Source organism: Macaca thibetana, chromosome 15 (assembly GCF_024542745.1).
Source record: "Macaca thibetana thibetana isolate TM-01 chromosome 15, ASM2454274v1, whole genome shotgun sequence".
NCBI classification, from domain to species: Eukaryota; Metazoa; Chordata; class Mammalia; order Primates; family Cercopithecidae; genus Macaca; species Macaca thibetana.
The window spans coordinates 96,584,499-96,605,615 of record NC_065592.1 but is presented as its reverse complement, the minus strand read 5'-3'; the positions used below and the strand labels follow the sequence as shown (position 1 = coordinate 96,605,615).

General features: G+C 44.0%; 1 protein-coding gene and 1 long non-coding RNA gene across 2 annotated transcripts in view; one reads left to right on the top strand and one right to left on the bottom strand.

The window, feature by feature from the left end:
• SLC28A3 (solute carrier family 28 member 3) overlaps positions 1–21,117 on the top strand; it is a 64,281-nt gene that overhangs the window by 20,635 nt on the left and 22,529 nt on the right. The window contains exons 2-6 of the mRNA XM_050761201.1: positions 6,142–6,240; positions 9,888–9,973; positions 14,178–14,269; positions 17,112–17,301; positions 20,296–20,440. Coding sequence (XP_050617158.1) covers positions 6,142–6,240; positions 9,888–9,973; positions 14,178–14,269; positions 17,112–17,301; positions 20,296–20,440 — 612 coding nt within the window. The remainder of the gene's footprint in view (positions 1–6,141; positions 6,241–9,887; positions 9,974–14,177; positions 14,270–17,111; positions 17,302–20,295; positions 20,441–21,117) is intronic.
• LOC126937632 (uncharacterized) overlaps positions 12,676–21,117 on the bottom strand; it is a 210,249-nt gene continuing 201,807 nt past the window's right edge. Inside the window, exons 3-5 of the long non-coding RNA XR_007719800.1 lie at positions 17,031–17,215; positions 16,620–16,703; positions 12,676–13,266 (exon numbers count right to left, since the gene is read on the bottom strand). This is a non-coding gene — a long non-coding RNA (uncharacterized LOC126937632). The remainder of the gene's footprint in view (positions 13,267–16,619; positions 16,704–17,030; positions 17,216–21,117) is intronic.

Below are 21,117 nucleotides of genomic sequence, written 5' to 3'. Positions count from 1 at the left end.
AAAGCAACAATAAGAGCGAAAGATCACCCAGCAGCCGCAAGGGTAATGGTGTCTTGGAGTGGACAATTCTGCATTTGTGACCTTTTACAAAATAATTTTTATATTTTTATTTTAAAAAATAGAGTGACAAGGCTTCACCATGTTGCCCAAGCTGGTCTCAAACTCCTGAGTCCAAGTGATCTGCCTGCCTCAGCCCCCAAAAGTGCTGGGATTACAGGTGTGAGCCACCCGTGCCCAGTTCATGATGACTTTTCACTAGCCCCCAGCTCTGGAGACACTGTATTTAAGGAAGAAATAAAAATATACATCAATGCATTTGGAACAATTTAACTCAGGCCTTTTGGTCTTATTCTTGATATGGTTAATGTCATAGATAAATAAAGCTGAACACTCGTTAAAGTGGTGAAGACGGATTTCAGTGAGTAATAAACTGTCGCAGTAGGGAAGAGGGTCCAGCGTGACCTGAAGTAGGAAATTGGCCTGCTTATCCTACCTCCTACCTTTTCTTATCCTTCCCCTTCAAGTAGCCTTCTAATGATTTTTTCTACATTGGCAGAGGATATAATGTTTATAATTTGTTCCAGAATCATAATCCCCGGAATCGTCTTAGATTTTATTATGAAATAGATTCAAAATGTACTAACCCTCTTTGTCATAATTTCTCCATTTATCATTTGTATGGCTTCTTCCTCTAGCAATTGCTTCAAGAAAGCTCATGGAAACCATATTCTTTTTTCTTCCTCTTCTTCTTTTTTTTTTTTTTTTTCCTGAAATGGAGTTTCACTTTTGTTGCCCAGGCTGGAGTGCAATGGCACAATCTCAGCTCACTGCAACCTCCGCCTCCCGGGTTCAAGAGATTCTCCTGTCTCAGCCTCCTGAGTAAGTGGGATTATAGGCGCCTGCCACCATGCCCGGCTAGTTTTTGTATTTTTAGTAGAGACAGGGTTTCATCATATTGGTCAGGCTGGTCTCGAACTCCTGACCTCAGGTGATCCACCCTCCTCAGCCTCCCAAAGTGCTGGGATTACAGGGGTGAGTCACTGCACCCAGCCTGGAAACCATATTCTATGAGTACTCGCATGTTTAAACTTTCTTAAAACTCTTATTATACATCTTCCGGTAAGTTTTCTCCTTCGGGTACGGCGCTCTCTCTCCCCTTTCCCTGACATTCCCATACATAGGGGTTTCCTCTGCCTCCTGGCTCACAAAGTTCCCAGGGGGAGAATGTTAACAGTGTTCTGAAGCCATAGACGTTGCTAGTGTTACAGCCACTCACAGCAACATACAGAGACTTGACTTCTTGCACCCAATCCAAAGATCCCTCAGCATTAAGAGGTAACAGTGAGCCCCAGGCTGCCCACGTGTGTCTCTTGCCACAGGTACTGCTGCTCCTTACCTGGCCTCTAAACCCACACAGGCAGGCAGGTGAAACAAGAACATCTCTGGGGAATGGTCTAGCTAGTGCCCATTAACTCACACTAAGGATTATGCACACCCAAGACTTGAGCCAGAAAGTTACATGAACCAAGTGAGTCAAGACCAATAGATAAAGATCAAAGACTTCTAAAATACAATCTTTGAAAATGCAGTCATTCCTAGGCAAAATCCATGCAGTCAAAGAATAACATTTAGAGAAAGGGACTTAAAACATTTGACATTGGTAGACGGTAAGAGTAAAAAAAGAGTTGAGGTGGGGGATGACCCCAAACAATTTTGAGAGATCAGATTCACCAAACAGATGTTGATTTTGATAAGTCTAAGTTCAAATACAGAGGACAACATGACTGTAAACGCCCCAGAACAAGCGAGAAGCAAACTAAACCATGAAATTAACTTAATAGGCAACGAGTACTTACTATGTGTGCCACTAGACGGAGCCACCCAACTTTGTTAGGTAGGTCCTACCTCCATTCCCACAAGAAGCAAGTCCACTGAGTGAGCGCAAGACCACTCATGCAGTCAGAGCAACCAGGCCAGAGCAAATTCTGTAGTGAAGAAAGGCTCTCCCAGCACAATGGTGGTGCCTCTGCAGCAGAAAATCCCCTGCCACAAGAACTGAGAAATGGAAGCCAGGCTGTGTGATTACACACAGTGCAGGGGAGAGGCTGAGGAACGTGAAACCAGCCATGATGACAAGATGTGTCCACAGAGGCAGGAGTCCCCACCCATGTTACTCAAAGGATATCTTCCACTTAAAACCAGCGTACAGGGCAGGAGGGCCACTACTGTGGCTTGAGAAATGACCACAGAGCCTAGGTGTAGCTAAAAGTGGCCACAAGCTTCTCTAATTCAACATTTCTATAATTTCTACCTTTGCCTTTTAATATTTGGAGGTCAAATCAGGCTTTCCAATCCTAATTTCCAAAAGGAATTTAATTCCTAGGCAGACTACTATGTCTTGTGATCTTCGCCAGGCCCAAAGAATCACCCGTCTATAGGCACAAGATGATCTGGGGAGGGACAGTCTGGGTTGAGATCCTACCCCAGCCATTTCTGGCTATACAACCCAAGTCAAGTGATTTACTTATCTTTGCCTCAGTTTCCTCGTCTGCGAAAATGTGGATCATGGTACCCACCTCACAGGCTTCTTGGAGTTTTTGTTGTTGTTGTTCTGAGACGGAGTCTCACTCTGTCACCCAGGCTGGAGTGCAGTGGCAAGATCTTGGCTCACTGTAACCTCTGCCTCCCCAGTTCAAACGATTCTTCTGCCTCAGCCTCCCAAGTAGCTGGGACTACAGGCGTGCACCACCACGCCTGGCTAATTCTTGTATTTTTAGTAGAGATGAGGTGTCACCATATTGGCCAGGCCGGTCTTGAACTCCTGCCTCGGCATCCCAAAGTGCTGGGATTACAGGTGTGAGCCACCAGGCCCAGATAAGAGTTTTACACAGGGTCTCCTATCTGCTAAATACTGTATCATTTGGTGCAAAATAAAAGCAGAAACCAAAAGTAACAAGGGAAAAGTTAGTTTCATCCCACTAAAGATGAGGTGGGTGGTACAGAGCTGCGGTGAGCCTCCTGCTCAAGGCTTCCAGGGACCCACGTTCCTCCCAACTCAGCACCTTGACATCATGAGGATGTGGCCCTTGTATCCATGGTTCAGTTGGAATCAGCCTTACACTGGGCAGCAAGACAGAGGAAAGCACAAAAAGGACCAAGTGCACCTGCCAGCCATCCCTGGCAGAACATTCCCTGAGCTGTCCCCCACAGGGCACCCTTTCTACTTTCATTTCACTGTCAGAACCTAGTTGCAAGGGAAGCTTGGAAATGTAGCCTTTTGCCTAGGTGGCCATGTGTCAACTAACATTCTTTGAAAAGGGATGCCACAAATAGAAAGGGGAGTAATTTTAGAAATCTCCAGTGTTCTAGAAGTTATCATAGGTTTAGAAAGTGAATGAAAGGAAGACAATGAAAATGCCTCTGTCCATCTGTGGCTCCCTGTAATAGCCACATAGAAAGTGCAAGATCAAAAAGATGGTGGGAAACAAACCCCAGGCACAATGGACTCCTGGTTACTAGGCTGTCCCTTCAAAGGGGGCTCAATCAGGACCCTCATCGTTTAGCACACCTAACAACTGAAGTTAACTAGAGAAATTAAACATGATAAGCTGTAAACGGCCTAGACATACTCACAACACAATTCCCTCACCTTTCTTACACATTGAACAGAGGGATAGATTTTACCATGAGAATGCAGTCATGGTTGTAGGGTGTTAAGTGTGCAAAGGTATTTAGTAATGTGAGTTGCTAAATAAATAGAAAGAAACAATGGGCTAAGACATTATCTGGGGCCCCATATCACAGCCCCATGACTCTAATTTGAAAAGAAGTAGAAAGACAGTTGTCTTAATGGTCATTTTCCAGGTACCAGTCAATATCCACAATAACCCCATTAATTCTGTTGGGAATCCTCAAGTGGGGGCATTGTTCTTCCAGAAAATACTAAAAGGCCAAGGCGTATACTCTGCTGGCAGCAAAAATAAGACTATTACACAGTGAAAAACAAAACCACAGGTGCCCTTGTTGCCACTTAAAGAAATGCCCACTCTATCCCTCAACACACACACACCTTCCACTTTCATTAACTTTAAAAACAAAGGATCCATCCCTGTATTCCACCAGTAATTTTCAGATCCTGCCACCAGGGGGCAGGAGGAATCAACGTCAAGAAGCTGAATCTCGGAAAATGTCAGGATTCCGGAAGGATCCACAAGAACTCCAAATCCAAACTGTGTTGTATGAATAAGGGAGTTGAGGCTTGAGAGAGTGTGACCTGCTCAGTAGGGACCCTAAGGACTAGCCCCTCAGTGACCTGTGTCCTGTTACTCCACCAACTTATGCTTGGTTTTTTTTTTTTTAACTTATTTATTAAGGAAAATTTTAGCATCCACCAAAGTAGGAGAATAATAAAATGATTCTCTAGGTAACTGTCAGCCAACTTCAGCAATTAGCAACATTCTGTCATCTTCCCATACTATGTATATTTTTTCCTTTCATGCTTTTTTGTTTGTTTGTTTTGAGACTGAGTCTCGCTCTGTCGCCCAGGCTGGAGTGCAGTGGTGCGATCTCAGCTCACTGCAATCTCTACCTCCCGGGTTCAAGCAATTCGCCTGCCTCAGCTTCCCAAGTAGTTGGGATTACAAGCACATGCCACCACGCCCAGCTAATTTTTGTATTTTTAGTAGAGATGGGGTTTCACCATGTTAGCCAGGATGGTCTCAATCTACTGACCTCGTGATCTGCCCGCCTTGGCCTCCCAAAGTTCTGGGATTACAGGCGTGAGCCACGATGCTCAGCCCATGCCGTATTTTTATACCAAGAACCCAGGGGTACTACACTCCTGTGCTAATGCAACATTAAAATCACTGTAGGTCATTAATTCAAAAAATTGTTAGTGTCTGCTCTATGCAAAGAACTGTAGAATATAAGCAACTGTAACAAAAGAGGAAGTATGGCACAATACTTTGATGCATGAATCTTGTGCTGTAAGGTTTTGTCTTTTTTTCATGTTTACTCATTCTTGTGTTTCTGTAAGTGGAAAATGCAATACAACTCGGAATTGCAATATTTGCTGGATTCCTGGGGCCAGTCAGAGATATAAGTTAAAATCAAAGTCATGCACCTGGTCTTTGAAGACGCAGTCATAGCACTTGGGCTAACAGAAGGCATTTCCTGACACCGTTTATCCATTACCTCACTCTGGAAAAGGGCAAGTTGAAATGAGATGGGAGAAATATTAGATACCCCAAAAAGATAAAAGAGACAGGAGACAGGTCCGGTGTCTGTCACTTCTGGAAACAGCAGCTGAGGGGTCCCGACAGCCCTACGAGAGCAAATCTCATTCAGTTCCTTAAAGTAAAATCAAGACAGCCTCACACACACCAAAAAGGGCATTTTTCTTGTGATCATTACTCCCAGAGATTGCTTTAAACCAAATAAAACCCGTTTCAACATTTCATAAATCAAACGTCTAAGAATAAGGTTATCCAGCCTATGGTTTACCACATTTTATTTCATTTTATAAGGTGAAAATCAGTGTGATGTGATAGAAAGGAGAGTGGAAACCTGCCCCCAGTCCCAGCTCTGCCTATTGGAAAGTTATCTGGCCTACATAAGGGCAATTGTCCTCATTCCTCTCTTCCACCGGACCACCTTTGTATCAGAACAAAACAAAGCAAAAGTCATCTGTTTCTTTACTTTCTTTCTTTTTTTTTTCAAGTGGAGTCTTGCTCTGTCGCCCAAGCTGGAATGCAGTGGCATAATCTCCGCTCACTGCAACCTCTACCTCCGGGGCTCAAGCGATTCTCCCACCTCAGCCTCCCAAGTAGCTGGCATTACAGGTGCACAACACCATGCCCAGCTAATTTTTATATTTTTACTGAGATTTTGCCCAGGCTGGTCTCCCCTCCCACTTCAGCCTCCCATGGTGCTGGGATTACAAGCACAAACCACTGTGCCCAGCCCATCATCTGTTTCTTTACAAGCCCAGGATTTATCAGCTGTTCGTTGAATCAGATGCTTCACCTGAACACCTATTCTTTGCTTGTCTCATCCTCCAAATTCTTCTAGGTATTATTCATGAAAGAACATCTGTTTTTTGGCTGTAACTTTTTATTTTTTCAATCTGTACTTTTTTCTTAGAATGAAGAAAACTTTCTTGAGAACGAGAACACATCAGGAAACAAGAACTCAGTAAGGAGCAGAGCTGTGCAAAGCAGGGAGCACACAGACACCAAACAGGTACAGCAAGACTGTGGTGCGTGACTCTGGTGCCATGGCAACCGCTGCGCAACAGGCACCTGAGAACAGTGGGCACAGAAAGCATGGCGCCCCGCTGGCACGCAGAGGAACAGATTAAGTGGTAATTAAAGTGTGTGGGGCACAGTCGTAAAGAAAACACACATGCCCAAACAAAGAGATTTTGTTTCTATCCACCTGTCCTCAGAGTTCCCTGATGGGAAGCGTATGCAGGTTTTCACTGACGCTTCACTATTAGGAGTTCCAAGCTCCATTTCAAGGAAAAAGGCATTGGCTTAGACAAAAGCACCTGAGCTTTAAGGTAAACGACAGAAATAAGAGGAACGGTCTCTATGGTTCTAAATCTGTGTCCATCGGCCCCTAGCATTCCTTAGTAGCTTTATACCAGTCCGAGGGACTCTTGCTTAATTTCACTTACATATGGAATTCTGGACAGGAGTTTATTTAAAGATGGCTTCCTATTGCAAAAAAGGTGAACAGATTACCCACATAGGTCATCCCTTAAAAAGTAATTCAGGGCCGGGCACAGTGGCTCATGCCTATAATCCCAGCACTTTGGGAGGCTGAGGAGGGTGGATCACTTGAGGTCAGGAGTTCGAGACCAGCCTGGCCAGCATGGTGAAACCTCATATCTACTAAAAATACAAAAATTAGCTGGGCATGGTGGCGTGTGCCTGTAATCCCAGCTACTTGGGAGCCTGAGGCAGGAGAATCGCTTGAATCAGGTAGGTGGAGGTTGCAGTGAGCCAAGATCACACCACTGCACTCCAGCCTGGGCGACAGAGGGAGACTCTCAAAAAAAAAAAAAAAAGGAACTCAGGGTGCCCACTAGTGTGTCATTTTGTGAGGAGTTTTCTCGTGGTAAAATAATCACTTTTTAAAAAGCAGACAATTTGGAAAACTTATTGTAGCAAAATCTGGAAGACCAAAAAAGGCTCATAATTCAAGAAAAAAAGTCAGTGCCTAACATTTTGGAACACAGCCTTTTTTAATGCAAACATACGCCCACATGCATATGTCATCTGTATTGGAATCACACCATGCATAGTACAGTGTTTGGTAACTGTCTATTTTGCTTAATTGATTGTAAAAAAAATGTTCACTCCACTAAGTATTCTTCAGCAAACAAAAAAATAAAACAATACTTATGTCCGCATAAAAACCCACACATGGATGTTGAGAGCAGCTTTATTTGTAATTGCCAACACTTGGAAGCAACCTAAATGTCCTTCAGTAGGTGAATGAATAAATAAACGTGGTACATCCAGACATGCAGCGTTTTTCAGCACTAAAAAGAAATGAACTATCAAGCCATGGAAAGACACGAAGTAACCTTAAATGTACATTACTGGGTGAAAGAAACCAATCTAAACTGGCTACATATTGTGCGATCTCAACCGTACAACATTCTGGAAAATGCAAAACTATGGAGACAGTAAATAGCGCTTTCAAGGCATCGGGGGAGGTGGGGACAAATAAGAAGTGTGGGCTTTTTTTGTTTTTTGAGACGGAGTCTCACTCTTTCACCCAGGCTGGAGTACAGTGGCACAATCTCGGCTCACTGTAGTCTCCACCTCCCAGGTTCAGGCAATTCTCCTGCCTCAGCCTCCAGCGTAGCTGGGATACAGGCACCCGCTACCACGCCCGGCTAATTTTTTTGGTATTTTCAGTAGAGACGGAGTTTTACCATGTTGGCCAGGATGGTCTTGATCTCCTGACCTCATGATCCACCCGCCTCGGGCTCCCAAAGTGTTCGGATTACAGGCATGAGCCACCGCCCCCGGCTATAAGAAGATTTTTAGGGCCGTGAAAATAGTATGCCTGATACTGCAATGGTGGATACATGTCATCATACATGTGTCCAAATCCATAGAATGTACAAGACCAAGGGAGTCTCACTGCAGACTTTGGGTGATGATGATGTGTCCATGGAGGCTCCTCAGTTGTAACAAACGTACTTCTCCAGGTTCATTTGATAGTAGGGAAGATGAGGGTGGGTAGACAATACATGAAAAATCTGTATACTTTCAGCTCCATGTTGCTATGAACTTGAAACTGCTCTTTTAAAAATATTTTTAAAATATTTTTTCATAAAAACACAAATTTAGATATTTTACAGTTATAAACGGGGATGTGAAGGCTGAGGAGTAGCTACTGGATTTGATAGCAATGGGCCTTGGGTGACATTGGCAGGACACATTCAGCAGAAGCACAATCACAGTGGGTGGAGAAGTGGGCAGGGGGTGAGGAAGTGACCTCCAAAGAGTAAACGCCACTCTCTCCAGTGGCCTGACTGTGCAAGGAAAGAGGGGGCAGTTGTCCCATGATTGTGGGAGCCAAGGGAGATTTGTAGTTGTTGATTTTAAAATATGAGTAAAGACAGAAAAATAAAGGACAACAGTAGTAATGCTAGACATACCATAGATAGGAGGTAATTTGGGGTACTTTCACCACAAGACAATAATAATGATGATCATTTCAATCAAATATTTACCAAACATTGACTATTGGCTAAGCTGGGAATTAGACAGAAATAAATGAATAAGACTCAACCCCAGCCCCTCCAAAGAAGCTGCAGCTTGGACTCAGCTGGTCTCTCTTACAATTATCCTCGCACCTTCCTAGTTCCTGGGGTCCAGCCCAAAGGTAATCTGAATCAGGAGAAAAATGGAGTTTGGCCTCGTGGAATTACAGGATTTTTGAGAATCCTTTCAGCTCAGACACACACTAATGATTTATTTCTATGATTTCTGTTAAAGAGAATCAAAGGCCACATTGGATATGACAGAAGACAAGTGCTGAGATTTGACATTATACTTCTTAGAGCACACTCAAACTGCTCCACCTCCATCTATTTCCTCCCCCACCAGCTTCTGTACCATTGGTTACAAGAGCCAGGCTTATTATTTGAGACATTCTTGGAGACTGAAGACAGGTAGGAAATCCTCTGCCATCCTGGAAATAGGATGGGTCAGGGATATTTGAGAGCTCAAACTGTACCTAGAAAGATTGGGTCCCTGAAAAAAATGGACCAGAGATATCCTACACTCAATTAATTAGAGCAAGGGCTAGCTGACTAAGGGAAACAGTCCTTGTTCGCCCAACTGATAAAAGGATCCTCGTTCCCAAGGGGAGGTTTATCGGCTCTTGAAGGTGCCAAGCTAGTGTTCATATTCGCAGACCAAGCCCTGGGCTGCCGGGGAAATAAATCCAGCTTCGGTCTCAGTCCTTTGGAAACCGGGGCTGGCAGAGTACTAGGGGAGATTTATGCAGCTCCTGGTATTAACTTCATTTAGCACTTGGCTGAAAACAGAGCTGGGGTTGAATGATTACGGGAGAGACAGGAGTGAAAAGCACAAATATGAGCCTGTTCCCTTAAGAAAAGGAGAAAACACCAACCGCTCGTTTGGAAGGAAAGGAAGAGTTCAATGTGATCCTGCCTTTTTTTGTGTGAGATTATAAGCGGGGAAGAAAATGTCTGTGCAGTAGATAATAGGAGCCGTCTTCTTGCATAATAATTTAAAAGAACCTATTGAAAGTTCTTTGCCCGAGTTCTGAGCAATGAAACCAGGGTCCATTATGCCCAGGATGCTCATTATTCCATCTCTGCTCCAATGTTTGATTTCCAGGATGAAGAACAGGGCACAGTTGAGCAGGATTCTCCAAGAAACAAAGAAGACATGGAGGATGATGAAGAGGAGGTGCAACAAAAAGGGTACAGTCTTTAAAACAGGGAAATAACCAAGCCTACCTCCCATTTGGTTTTATTACTTTGATTTTTTTTTTTTTTTTCCCCAGACAGAGTCTTACTTTGTCGCCCAGGCTGGAGTGCAGTGACTCACTCTAGGCTCATTGCAACCTCCGCCTCCCAAGTTCAAGTGATTCTCCTGTTTCAGCCTCCGGAGTAGCTGGGACTACAGGCGCATGCCACCATGCCTGGCTAATTTTTGTATTTTTAGTAGAGGCGGGGTTTCACCATGTTGGCCAGTCTGGTCTTGAACTCCTGACCTCAAATGATCACCCACCTCGACCTCCCAAAGTGTTGGGATTACAAGCATGAGCCACAGCGCCGGACCTCCCATTTGAATTTTAACATTTATTGTAATTTATTAGAGATTGTCACCACTCATCCATCTACCCTCCCTACCCGACATCCTTTCCAGAAAAATTAATGAAGCTCTAAGATGATCAATGTGGCCAATTCAAACTGCTGATGTTCTGGGAACCCAATATGCAGATTTAAATTCACCCAGGATAGTCTTCTAATTAAAAGTGTAAATCACCAACTAATTGCTCCAGTCCATACGAATGCAGTTAATTCATCTTCTCAATGTCAATCAATAGCAATTGATTGCTCAAAACCCAATCCACTTTAAATCCCAACAAACTGTTACTCTTACCTTGTAATAGCCTCAAAGTATTCCAAGTTCTTACAACCAACTCCGTAAGGTAGGAGACACAAGATTAGTATCTTTATTTTTTGGACCAGAAAAATGAACCTCAGAGAACTGACTTCCCCAAGTGAGCTAGGAGACGAAGAGAGCTAGGTCACAATTTCAGCTTCTGATTCCTAGTCCAGGATTGTCTGCTACTCTGTCATAACACTACAGTATTTGTCCATCTTCTCTATTCCTAAATTTGATTTGCATTCCTATGTCTCTGAGGAAATTTTTCTTCTTTTTTTAGAGGCAGGGGTTCACTCTGTTGCACAGGCTGGAGTTCAGTGGTGCTAATTTTAAATCTAGAAATAGATTTTAATTTTTTTTTTTTGAGGCGGAGTCTCGCTCTGTTGCCCAGGCTGCAGCACAGTGGCACAATCTCGGCTGAATGAAACCTCTACCTCCCTGCCTCAGCCTCCTGAGTAGCTGGGATTACAGGCATGCACCATCGTGCCTACCTAATTTTTGCATTTTTAGTAGAGACAGGGTTTCACCATGTTGGCCAGGCTGGTCTTGAACTCCTGACCTCAGGTGGTCTGCTTGCCTCAGCCTCCCAAAGTGCTGGGATTACACGTGTGAGCCACCATGCCTGGCCAGAAATATATTTTAATTTAAATCTATTCTGTCCAGCCTGGGCAACAGAGCAAGACCCTGTCGTGAGATCTGTCAAGCTCACTGCAGCCTCGACCTCCTGGGCTCAGGTGATCCTCCCACCTCAGCCTCACAAGTAGCTGGGACTACGGGAGGAACTTTGTTTTTATGTATCAGATGATACCTCTGGAGTTGGCCAGAATTAGGGTTGGCAGCTCTTGTCACATATACATCATCCCAAATATTTACCATATCAGAAACATAGCAAAGTTTTATCCTTCATTTTACTTTATGAGTCTCTGACCCGGAGGTACTGAGAAATTCTCTTGGGTCGTCAGAGGTACTCAGGTTTCACTAATGTCAATGAGAGTGAAACAGCCGTCAGGAGGTTGGGAATTACTCAGCCTAGATAACCAAATGACCCAAGTGTCTACTTGTGGGTACTCTGCTTTATGCAGAAGTCAGATTGCCGTAATGGACTACACACATTCCCTGCAATTAAAGAACCTGATGGAGTCAACCTGCAGTATGTGAATGTATCCTATTAAATGTCACCCTCTGCTGCTGCTTTTTAACATATATTCAACTGAGAATAATACATCATTAGCCTTTCCTAAATCAGACCATGAAAAAATGTCTTCACTACACTTTTATTCACCCAATATTTTCTAGAGCACTGTTTCTAATTCTCAGTACACATATTCACACACATACATAATGATGAACGTTTCATGAAGTGATACCTATCATTCTTATGTATGAATGATACACTATGATACTTTTGATACTTTTCTTCTTTCTTGTCTTTTTTTTTTCTTTTTCTTTTTTTGTGATGGATTCTCGCTCTGACTCCCGGCTGGAATCCAATGGCGCAATTTTGACTCACTGCAACCTCTGCCTCCCGGGTTCAAGTGATTCTCCTGCGTCAGCCTCCCGAGTAGCTGGGATTAGAGGCATGTGCCACCACACCCAGCTAATTTTTGTAGTTTTAGTAGAGATGGGGTTTCACCATGTTGGTCAGGCTGGTCTCAAACTCCTGACCTCAATCAATCCACCCGCCTTGGCCTCCCAGATTACAGGCTTGAACCACTGCACCTGGCCCTTTTTTTTTTTTTTTTTGTTTTGTTTTGATACAGGGGTGCAGTGGCACAATCACAGCTCACTGCAGCCTTGACCTCTCAGGCTCAAGTGATTTTCTCATGCAGCTGGGACCACAGGTTTGTGCCATCACACCGAGCTTTTTTTTTTTTTTTTTTTTTTTTTTTTTTTTTTTGTAGAGACAAGGTCTCACTGTGTTTCCCAGGCTGGTCTTAAACTCCTGGGCTCAAATAATCCTTCTACTTTGTCCTCTCAAAGTGCTGGGATTACAGGCCACCATACCTGGCCTCCTTCTATTTTAATAGTGGTTACTATGTGGACTTTATAACCCACGAATGGATCTCCAACTCAGAGCCATAAAATACTGTTTCAGATAAGCAATATTTACTCCCATTTCATTCATCTATCAACCAATACGTGTCTGTTGAACATCCTTAATATCCAAGGTTCTACTCATGGTGCTGTATGGCTCATAGGCATCTGTTCTCCAGGGGTCTCTGGCCCTGGGGGACTGAGAAATTCTCTTGTGTGGTCAGAGGCACTCAGGTTTCACTAGGGTTAATGGGTTGGAAATTATTCAGCCTAGATAACCAAATGACTGGTTATTAACCAAATAACCAATATTTCCTGCTACTTGAAATAAACACAATCAAAGAAGACAGTAAGAATAAACTTCAGAGGCATCTATCTGTCTGAGGAGATGCAAGAAGACTTTTTAGAAGCCAAAAGCTTGAGCTGTGCCCCAAAGCTTGGGAGGTGGCTCACCTGGAGGTGCGGGCGAGACTGTTGGAAGGCAGGAAAGTGAAGGCACTGACCAAGGGGAGTGCAGGTCTCCCAGCTCGGGGCCACGTCCTTTGAGGTCCTGGAGTTTGGAAATCATCTATATGGGATGAGAAATGGTCATTTTTAGAAGTGCTGTCCCGTGACCTGGAGGGGACAATGGGGAAATATGCAAGAAGTTCCTTCCACCCAGACTCAAGTGGGAGAAGGAGAGGCCTCCAAAGAAAGAGGCATCTACATGGGAACAAGACGATCCCCAGATAAGGAGAAGAGAGTCATGTGACTATCACCCTGGCCTCCCAGCTCACTCCTGGGGAACTGCTGGACACGATCCTCCTCCGAAGACAACCTACACATTGCTCACACACTACCCACCCACCCCATAACAAAGCCCTGGATGGAAATAAAGACAGTCCAACACTTCCAGAGCTTTCTGAGAAAGCTGTGACAACCCATTGGTTAATAGCCCTAACATCCAGGAAATCCTACTTTGCATTTTAAGCACACCCCATGAAGCCCATCAGTCTTGGACTAATGGGGATGGTGATGGGGGACAGAGCACCACCAACTTGTTCAGATTTTGCCAAACCAAGAGGGATGACAGAGTTCCTTGGCTTTTTATTTTCTAACAACAAATACATAATAACCATTGGTTAGAAGCTAACAGAGGATCTTGCAGTGTGCCAGAAACACTCTCTTCCTGTGACTATTTCAGCTTTGGTTAGTTATCCATCTCCCCTGCTCTGTTCCCAGGAGCATGTTGTCTGCACCTCTCTAATCCCTCAGGGGTTGGCACACTTATTCAGTGATGGTGATCAATGAATGGTCACGATCATGGCTGACTCTAGTCTAAAATGAAATGAGTTTCCCCTCTCTATTTTGTAAGACATATGCCTCACACATGTATTTGTTTGCTTTCTTGGTTTACAAAGCCTAATCTAGCCTCAGCATACAATGTATTTCATGTTTTTGGTATTTACTTCTCCCTGCCTTTTTGCTTTTGTGTTGCAGGTGTTTGGAAAGGAGATATGACACAGTATGTGGTTTCTGTAGGAAACACAAAACCACTCTTCGGCACATCATCTGGGGCATTTTATTAGCAGGTAAATAACAAAGAGGGATAGAGATACCACAGTCTTTTTTTGCAGGGGTTCCCACAAATATTAACTTTAGGTGGGAAGAGATTAAACCTTTACTGAATCATCCAGGGAGGCAGAGAAGTAATCAAAAAGCCCTTAATAGGTGAAGCCTTTGCAAATTTCTTCCCTACCCCATTTATGAGGCCAGAAGCTCCTTCCTTCCTTCCTTCCTTCCTTCCTTCCTTCCTGCATGCATGCCTGCCTGCCTGCCTGCCTGCCTTCCTTCCTGCCTGCCTGCCTTCCTTCCATCCTTCCTTCTGTCCTTCCTTCCTTTCTTTTTTTGAGATGGAGCCTAGCTCTGTTACCCAGGCTGGAGTGCAATGGCGCCATCTCGGCTCACTGCAACCTCCGCCCCCCAGGTTCAAGTGATTCTCCTGCCTCAGCCTCCCAAGTAGCTGGAATTACAGGCACCTGCCACCATGCCTGGCTAATTTTTGTATTTTTAGTACAGACAGGGTTTCACTGTGTTGGCAAGGCTGGTCTCGAACTCCTGACTTTGTGATCTGCCCACCTCAGTCTCCCAAAGTGCTGGGATTACAGGTGTGAGCCACTGTGCCCGGCCGGGAAGCTAATTTTCGGAGTCAGTTACTCTCCTCACTCTTATAGCCTTTGTTACTGTCATGTGGATTTGAGGGGTGCATTGGTTCACACAAATCCAGAAAACACAAGTGATTAATTCTTTATATGAATACGACATGAGTAGCCTAGGGCCATCTAGCCCATTCCGCTTGCCTGAAGGCAGGACAAAAATGTCTCCTGTTTTTACTCCCTCCAAAACAAAGAACTCCTTGGCTCACTTTGTTTGTTTTTTGTTTTGGTTTGTTTTTGTTTTTGTCTTGTTGTATTGTTATTTTTTTTCTTGAAGCTCAGCACACTGAACTTGGCCCATTTTAAAGAACACTCCTGTCTGTAAAACATAAGCACCCGCATCCAAGCCTACAGGCATCAATCCAAGGCTGCTGCACCGCCAAGGTCAGTGGTTTTGCGGTGCTCAGACAGTTGGAATAGGAAACAGTAGGGTTGGTGAGCTTTCTGAATACTGGGCCAGATCATATTTTAGGCTTTTCAGTATTTCATACGTAAGGTCAAAACCATGCCATTCTGCCACTGTAGTAACAAAGCAACCGTAAACAATATGTAAGTGGACAGACATGGCTGTATTCCAACACAACTTTATTTCTAGAACACACATACAAACTTGTCAACTGAAGAATCAATCATGAGATTCAAACATTTGGAAAGCAAAGTTCTGTTTCTCATAAAGGGTTGCAGCCTGCAAGGTGGCTATTCTGACAGGCTGGGAAGTATAGTCTCCAACAGAAGCCAGAAACAAGTACTTTGAGGGAGGGAAGAATAAGACAGGAATTTATGCTGAAAGGATTGGCTAAGCATAAATATTCAATAAGCTATAGGGGGAGTCATGAATATTTATGAAAGGAGACACATTCACATGCACAACTGAGATCTATGCCTCTTTATGGAGCATGTGTATAAAAAATAGCAGTGTTACCATGATCTGAGGGTGGAGTTATCAGCCCTGTGAAGTCAAAAGGTAAAGCAAAGGACACAGAAACCCTCACTGTGCATCCTCCAAGACTGGCCAGAACCACTCCATGGTCAGCAGTCTCTTATCAGGAAGAAATGCCTTGTGAAACTGGTGAGCTGTCACATCAAAATTCTAAACAGGCCGGGCACAGTGGCTCACGTCTATAATCCCAGCACTTTTGGAGGCCGAGGCGGGTGGATCACCTGAGGTCAGGAGTTCGAGACCAGCCTGACCAACATGGTGAAACCCCATCTCTACTAAAAATACAAAATTAGCCGGGCATGGTAGCACATACCTGCAATCCCAGCTACTTGGGAGGCTGAGGTAGGAGAATCGCTTGAACCTGGGAGGCGGAGGTTGAAGTGAGCCGAGATCGCACCACTGCACTCCATCCTGTGCAACAGAGTGAGACTCCGTATCAAACAAACAAAAACTCTAAGAGGGAGGGGGAGTTTGGTTACCACCTCAGATGATTGGCTAAAGGCGATAGAGAAATGAGCCTTCCATTTCTTGTTTTCCAGAGCTGGTTTCTGCTTACTCCTTAGGAAGGAATTCTGGTTAAAGGGTCAGTTGAGTTGGTTGGGTGAGTTAGGACTTTATTTTTATTTCTCAAAACACACAAATACAAATGTACTTGCCACCTGCAAAAACAAGTAGCAGGCCAGATTTAACCTGCAGACCACCTCTGCAGACCTTTAGGAATAGGAAACCTTATTCTTATCCCAGAATCTGCTCTTCGAAAGCAGCCACCTTGGTAATTGCCCCTACCTCTTTTCCTTAGAGACTCCGTGTCACTTAGATAAGTAGTCTGTTGTTGGTAGGTCTGTGCCTTCACGCCAGTTTAGACCGAATCTGAAATGCAAACCACAAGAATCAGTACCTCTTTGCCGGTGGTCGCTTCAACACTCAGCCTTTCTCTGATAGTAGCTCACCTGCCGAGACTGAATGCCAGGGATAAAAATGGCCAGTACCTAGAGGCCCAATGATCGAGCATCAAGATTCAAGAACTCAGAAGGTCCTGTAAGAATAAAAAGACCTAGCACCCTGTCCTCCTAGCATTCATGGCGATAATTTTCCAGACCTGCTTTGAAAAATATCAAAAGCCCCCATCAAAGAAGCCAGTAGCCATATCAAGAGCACTCCTGCATTCAATGATATCTTGATTAAACTTCCCCTCACCTGAGCCAAATGAAGACTGGAGGCTGGAGGCGTATCCCAGTAGTTAGTGATGTTCAATGTCTGTTTTTGCTTCCTGGACAGGTTATCTGGTTATGGTGATTGCGGCCTGTGTGCTGAACTTTCACAGAGCCCTTCCTCTTTTTGGGATCACCGTGGCTGCCATCTTCTTTGTTGTCTGGGATCACCTGATGGCCAAATACGAACAGCGAATTTATGAGATGCTGTCTCCTGGCAGAAGGCTTCTAAACGGCCATTGGTTCTGGCTGAAGTGGTAAATGCAATCGGTTCTCTTACTTCAGTTAAGAGAGAGAGTCTTTTCCAACACCATTTCAAAAATTTGTTCTGAAATTACTTCCTCGTTTATGGGATATGGAAGCTAGAAACACCCTAGGGAGTAATCTGTTACAATGTCTTCAGTTTACAAACAGGAAATCAAAGCCTAGATGAGGCAATGGCTCATTTGAAACGTGTGCAAATGTCCTCACACACTGCCTTAATGTCAAGTGTATTAAATGATAAAATGTTGTCCAAAAGATGATGAGCATATTACACTCCATGTGCTATATTAGCGAGAGACATCTCTGTGCCTACGTATTAGGAAGTAGTTAGAAAAATAGAAAAGAGTGAAAGTTTTGTCATAACAGGATGGCTTCGCTCTCCCTCCGACCTGTCAGTGGAAGCGCACCGTGATCAATCAGTAATGTCTGTCCTGGCACTAGATAGGGAACAGCACAAATGCCATCTAATCTCAGTACCTGTAAATAAAGAATTGGGTTATAAGTACAAACTGATGGAGATTGCTGATGACGTGTCTTTAAAGAGCTTTCATTTTTACCAACGTTTTTTCTTTTACGAGTTATACCTATTCTCTTTACAATTTATTTACAAAATGAGGATCGTAGAACATATTCAATCTTGAATTTGATTATAGTTCCTGTATGGTTGACCATTTATTTTGCCTACAAAATCTTTGCTATTTTAATTATTATGATGAACACAAATCTTTATATCTATTTTTTATTTATTTATTTATTTATTTATTTATTTATTGAGAAGGAGTCTCATTTTTGTCGCCCAGGCTGGAGTGCAGTGGCGCGATCTCCTCTCACTGCATCCTCCATCTCCCGGGTTCAAGCGATTCTCCTGCCTCAGCGTCCTGAATAGCTGGGACTACAGCTGCCCGCCACCACGCCCAGCTGATTCTTTTATTTTTAGTAGAGATAGGGTTTCACCTTGTTGGCCAGGATGGTCTCAAACTCCTGACCTTGGATGATCCACCTGCCTCGGCCTCTCAAAGTGCTGAGATTACAGGCATGAGCCACCACGCCTGGCCCCAAATAATTTTTCTATCAGGTTTTCTTTTCCTCTAATTTCTTCCCATGCCTTTTACTCATAAAAAATGTAGGGCTTTTAAAATTGTTTAGGGATGTTGAAGACTGCTAGCACTTTTTTTCATGACCCATGGGGCTATGGTCAAAATAAAACAATTTTTTTCATTCATCATTCTTCCAATTTTATTCAATGGGAGATATCTACCCTATATTTTACAAAAATGCCAAAAGCCCATGACCCTTCTGAACACTCTTAGTAATAGTCCAAAGTTCATAGCCTTGTCTTTTTTTTTTTTTTTTTTTTTTTTGAGACAGAGTCTTGCTCTGTCACCCAGGCTGGAGTGCAGTGGCGCCATCTTGGCTCACTGTAACCTCTGCCTCCTGGGTTCAAATGATTCTCATGCCTCAGCCTCCCAAGTAGCTCAGCCTCCCATGTGCTGCCATACCCAGCTAATTTTTTTGTATTTTTAGTAGAGGCGGGGGTTTCACCATATTGCTCAGGCTGGTCTTGAACTCCTGGCTTCCAGTGTTCCTGCCTTGGCCTCTCAAAGTGCTGGGATTATAGGTGTCAGCCACTGTGCCCAGCCTATTTTTTAAATTTTTAATTGTTGTGGGTATGTCGTAGGTTTGATACAGGCATCATGGACATTTTTTAACATCAGAATATGCTGTCCCCTCCAGTAATGAGAACTGTGAACTTGACCCAGTGCCCTAGCTTTCCTCCCTAGCCTGGGCCTGAGTGTCCCCTTTCTCCTTGTTACTTGCTCCCCTGCCAGTCTCAAAGCCAGGATCAGCCTGGCTACCTGCTCTGGATATGAAGCTGGCCTTCTTGGGAGGAAGGGCCTGTGAAGTGTTAGAGCGACCCTTTCCCATAGGACCCTGTGTCCTGCAGCAACTGCTCAGAGCTTTTCCCTCAGCCTCTCTCTGAGGCACCTCCTCTCCCTTCAGGTGGCCCCCTGAGCAGGACCCCAGACCACTTCTCTTCCTCAAGGCTAACATGGGATCTACCAGGAAACTTCACACATCCTTGGCCTAATAAACTGGGCTTGTGCAATCCCAACACAGCAGGCCTTTTGGTTCTGCTGTGCAAGCCGTGAGTCCTGAGTCAGACTTGTCAGGCTTGCTGGGCTCCCCAGGGGAGCCAGAACTCGCCCTAATGTCTGATCTCCCTCTCGGCGGCTGGTGAGGTCCCCCAAGGGCAGATAACATATTCCAAGTTATTCCTTAAAGGGAAGCAGATAACACCTCACCCACCCCACAAAACGAAGGTGAAGAATCCCAGTAGCTCTTTCAAAGAAATCACTAGACGTTCCTCTCCAAACATGCTTTCTCCTCTCTGGCCCCTTCATGCATCCTTGGACAGGTGAAGGGCCCAAGAGTTGTAGAGTAAGGAGACCCAGTACTTAATTTTTTAGCTATTTGCCTTGATAGCCACAACCAAAAAGATTCTGTCGCAGTTTCCAAAAGCACAACCTACTGGTGCCAGAGTGTATTCATCTTGTTTCTATGTTTCTTTGTTAATTTAAGCCTGATGGCTGGGGGTGGTGGCTCACACCTGTAATCCTAGCACTTTGGGAGGCCGAGGCAGGCAGATCACCTGAGCTCAGGAGTTCAAGACCAGCCTGGCCAACATAGTGAAACCCCATCTCTACTAAAAATACAAAAATTAGCCGGGGGTGGTGGCAGATGCCTATAATCCCAGCTACTGGGGAGGCTGAGGCAGGAGAATTGCTTGAACACGGGAAGTGGAGGTTGCAGTGAGCCAAGATCGCTTCGCTCTACTCCAGCCTGGGCAACAGAGCAAGACTCCATCTCGTAAAAAAAAAAAAAAAAAAAAAAAAAAAAAAAAAAAAAAAAAAAAAAAATTTAAGCCTGATTATGATTCTCAAGTAGCACAACAAATGATGCCAATGCCTCCCTTCCCCTTCTCTTAGGGTGATCTGGAGCTCCCTGGTCCTAGCAGTTATTTTCTGGCTGGCCTTTGACACTGCCAAATTGGGTCAACAGCAGCTGGTGTCCTTTGGTGGGCTCGTAACGTACATTGTCCTGTTATTTCTATTTTCCAAGTACCCAACCAGAGTAAGTATCCAGCTGATCTTTTAGATTCTTTTTTTATTTTTCTCCCCATGTGTAAATTGCTCAAAATATTGATTGTGAGAGAATTGAACTATTGTTCAGTACTTTTCTTACCTTGATGGGATTATTTAATGTGGCCACGGTGCCCTATCTTCCTGAACTTTCACGGTACTGTTTGTTACTATCTCATGCTCCATTTTCAGTAATTTTCCAGTTACTCAACCAGTGAGATGTTCTCTCCCTGTCAAGTCTAATTTCTTCTCGCATACCCTCCATCAAACACAGAGAAAATTCATGCATTTTGATCCAGATTTCCCCAGACGAAGTCCCATGCAGTTTGGGCATTTATACTCCAAAAATTTGTCCTTATACAATTTTCTTTTTAATATTGAACTCAACTCTCATCCTAGTTCTGTCCACTGGTAACCCATGAAATGGGCAAGAATTCGGAGACATCAAAGCTCTCATATGTAACTCACGATGGCAAACTCTGGAAGACTTTACCATTAAAAGCTTGACCCAAGGGAAAAAAACATTAATCAGAGACCAAGTCAGCTAATATGATCTAAGTTATTTGCCCTGCTGAGGGGAACATCTCCATTGTCTGTGCTTCTGATGCCATAGTCCTTTTGAAGCCACTCAGCCCTGCACCACCGATGCAAGCAAATGACTGTCCATTC